At 47.8% G+C, this 3,782-nt stretch overlaps 1 protein-coding gene across 1 annotated transcript in view; it reads left to right on the top strand.

The window, feature by feature from the left end:
- The window catches only part of LOC114485534 (IQ domain-containing protein E-like), a 17,061-nt gene extending 13,834 nt beyond the window's left edge, over positions 1 to 3,227 (top strand). The window contains exons 6-7 of the mRNA XM_028487138.2: positions 1,749 to 1,862; positions 1,997 to 3,227. Coding sequence (XP_028342939.1) covers positions 1,749 to 1,862; positions 1,997 to 2,215 — 333 coding nt within the window. The 3' untranslated portion in view covers positions 2,216 to 3,227. The remainder of the gene's footprint in view (positions 1 to 1,748; positions 1,863 to 1,996) is intronic.
- Positions 3,228 to 3,782: the final 555 nt, after the last annotated feature.

Below are 3,782 nucleotides of genomic sequence, written 5' to 3'. Positions count from 1 at the left end.
CATGCCGCGGAGCGGCTGGGCCCGTGAGCCATGGCCGCTGAGCCTGCGCGTCCGGAGCCTGTGCTCCGCAACGGGAGAGGCCACAACGGAGGGAGGCCCGCATACCACAAAAAAAAAAAAAAAAAAAAAAAAAAAGAAGCCGAGGCTCCTCTTCGGAGAGGAGAGGGTTTTATCCTCAAGACTCTGCCGCTCTGGGAGCTGGAGCATCAGGGTAGTTTTTCTCGGGCAGGTGATGCCTCAGTTTCCTGTTGAAAAATGGGATGATCGTAATACAATTTCATAGGGTTTTGTGAGGATTCGATAAAATAATCCGTGAAGGGGCTTAGTGCAGGGTTTTTAGCTGTGCTGAGCAGGAGGAATAGGGAAAAGTGAGTGCACTCTTCTGGAATCCATATTTCTGGAAGCAGAATTCCCGGTACTGGATTTCTTGTCTTTCCCAGTGACCGTACATTAATTGACTAATTCACTAAACACTCGTGAGGGCCAGTATCTCCCCTGCCGGCTGTGGCCACGCGGCCGACTCCCCAGGCTTCCGTCCGTGGCACGCACACTTTGAATTCCTTCCAGTGCTGGGGGCTGGCCGTGTTCAGACATTTCAGACTCTCTTCTGAGCGCTACAGGTCCCTTGAAAGGAGAAGGACTTCTCCAAGATAACCGGCTAAGTGGGGTGCAGGCTGGTGCTGGAAGCCGGTTAACCACGGCGCTGGCTGACCCGTGTGGGCATTTCCAGATGAGCCTTACGAGCACTGTCTTAACCTTACGCTTTTCAGGCTGTGGGCTTTCCGGGACTAGGGAAAAGCTTTTCCAAGTGAGGGGGTTGGAAACAAACTTTAAAAATACCCTACCATCACCATTGCATAAAAGAACTATATATGTCCGAAATAATAGGAAGGGCATAATTTCAAAATACAGGATAGTGGTAAAAATTGAATAAACTTAGTTCTATGAAAAACTGACAGTCTTTCTTCCAAGTTCACCACAGACTGGTGAAAGGTTCATCCACAGGTAAACGTTTGGGAACCACTGCTCTGACCAACTGGGCCTTAGTTGAGGATAAGAATTTTAAATGGACGTAAGACTATGATGGTATGCGGTGTGTGAAGGACGTGGGCTTTGTCACACGGACGTGGAGGAGAGCAGGTCACATGGGCACCTTCCAGAAGTGCTGCTGGCAGTATCGATTGGTGGAGCGGCGTTTGTCTGTGGCAGGGGTGCTGCTGGCACTGTGTGGGGCAGAGTTCCTAGTTGCCTGGGTAGGCCCTGCACCTAACGGGGCATTTACCCCCGGCCCAGCCTTCACTGTGACGTCCAGACCTCCCTCACCCACTGCACACGCAACGCCCTGATTGGGAACCAGGCAGCTTTTAAAACACCTCTCCAGCTCAGTGTTTCACCGGGATGTGTGTGTGTGTGTGTGTGTGTGTGCACGGTGTGTGTGTGCACGGTGTGTGTGTGTACACGGTGTGTGTGTGCATGGTGTGTATGTGTGTGCACGGTGTGTGTGTGCACGGTGTGTGTGTGTGTGTGTACACGGTGTGTGTGTGTGCACGGTGTGTGTGTGCACGGTGTGTGTGTGTACACGGTGTGTGTGTGCACGGTGTGTGTGTGTACACGGTGTGTGTGTGTGTGTGCACGGTGTGTGTGTGTGCACGGTGTGTGTGTGCACGGTGTGTGTGTGTACACGGTGTGTGTGTGTGTGCACGGTGTGTGTGTGTACACGGTGTGTGTGTGTTCCTTCTTTCCTTCAGTCATTACACGTGCAAAAAAGCAATGTGGATCTGATGAGAACAAAGCTTCGGCGCTTAGAAGAGGAAAACAGCAGAAAGGACCGGCAGATAGAACAGCTTTTGGATCCGTCCCGAGTAAGTTCCTGGCCCTGCGCGGTGGTGCCCGAGGCAGGGGTGGGGCGTCACCGGCTCCCCTCAGCAGGCCAACGGTGGTGGGGGGGGGGCGCTAGACCACGTCTTGTCTTCATTTCTCAATCTACTTACCACAGGTCCCGGATTTTGTTCGGACTCTGGCAGAGAAAAGGTCTGATACTGGCTGGGTGAGTATAAACTCCAGCAAAACAGATAACCTGTCCACTGAAATCTTACCTTCGAAACAGCCTTTAGAGAGATGCCTTTTCTCTACAGCACTCATCCCAGAGGAGGAGCAGATTAGGGGAAGGGCTCGGGACTTCTTGAAACCCTACTTCACGGAGCCGGAGCCGTAGGGATTACAGGAAGATGCTGGGGGGCTCTTAGTGCAAGTGGGAGGGCGGCTGAGCAGGTTTAGCACAAAGGCCGGAACTACACTGTAGAGAAAGGTAGTCACAGTCGGGGGGTCCCCCTTGCCCCATCACACCTAAGAAACACACATCAGGCTTAACGAGTGGTGCTGATTGAAGACAGAGAAACAAAGCGGGAATAGAATTAGACCTTAAAACACACACAAACCCCTCTTGTATGTTTTGTGATAATACATAACAGATTGAATGAAACAAAATTATGGAAAATGGAGCCATTATGATTAATGCTATGGCAATAAACTATAGCAGGTGGAGAAAAATGTATCACAATAAACCTCACATGAGTCAAGGAAGTACATTTTTTTAAAAAATCTGATACGCTAAAAGAAAACTGGAAAGGATCCAATTTTGAGATGATTGAACATAAAAATCACGTTAACGATGCAATTAATAATGGGTTTGATAACATAAACTTAAAATTTATACAAAAAACCCATAAGACTACAATGGAAAATGGATCAGTGTATAATGGGTGAGGGGGAAAGACGTGATTGATCAAGAAAAGAGTTTTTATCCAGAATATGCAAAGAGCCTATACTACTGTATAACGAATAGAGGCAGTCTGTTCTGAATAAATGATTACAGCCTAGTTCTGTGCCTAAAACAGCACAAAGCAAATACCTAAGTGCTTGAGAACGAATCAATGTGTTTTTCACAAGAAATGGTTCTTAAATAATAGCCACTCTTAAACACTGTATAGTTGTACAGTTTGCATGTACAGAATCTCATCTGATTTTTTTGTAATAGGGACTTCAATCCCCATTTTTAAAATCAGGAAACTGAGGTTAAGAGATTTGCCCAAGTTGGGTTCCTAGTGAGTGACCGTCGGCCCTGAAGGCCAGGATGGTGTGACCATCCTGGCAGGAGCCACGGTCTGTGGCACTGCGCCCACCATTTGTCTAACGATGCTCTTTTTAGGACTATGTCTTGAGAAAAAAAATCCAGTACTAAAGGCTGTTTGCACAAGATATTTACAGCTGCCCAATTTGGGGGGAAATTGAGGCCAAGCCACTCAGATTAGAATACTGCTATAACAAAACATCTTCAGAAAGAATTTTTTTTTTTTTTTGGCCTCGCTGCGTGGATTGCAGGATCTTAGTTCCCCAACCAGGGATCAAACCTGTGCCCCCTGCAGTGGAAGTGCAGAGTCCCAACCACTTGACGGCCAGGGAATTCCCCGGAAAGAAATTTTCAACAAATATAAAACAGCACAGCTATGTTCAGAAATGTCTACATGGTTAATTTGGGTGAGGATGTTGAATTCTGTAAGTAATGGATGCTTTTATAGAGAAAGGGCTCTTGGTATTTTTGTTGTTCTGTTGCTGTGTGGGGTTTTTTGTGTGTTTGCTTTTTTGTTTTTGTTTTTTGGGCCACGTCACACAGCTTCCAGGATCTTAGTTCCCCGACCAGGGATTGAACCCGGGCCACAGCAGTCAAAGTGTCGAGTCCTAGCCCCTGGACCACCAGGGAGCTCCCTGGGGTTTTTTTGTTT

This window comes from Physeter macrocephalus, unplaced genomic scaffold (genome assembly GCF_002837175.3).
Source record: "Physeter macrocephalus isolate SW-GA unplaced genomic scaffold, ASM283717v5 random_1233, whole genome shotgun sequence".
In the NCBI taxonomy this organism is placed as follows: domain Eukaryota; kingdom Metazoa; phylum Chordata; class Mammalia; order Artiodactyla; family Physeteridae; genus Physeter; species Physeter macrocephalus.
Note: the sequence above shows the minus strand (reverse complement) of the source record. Positions and strands in the feature narration are given on the sequence as shown.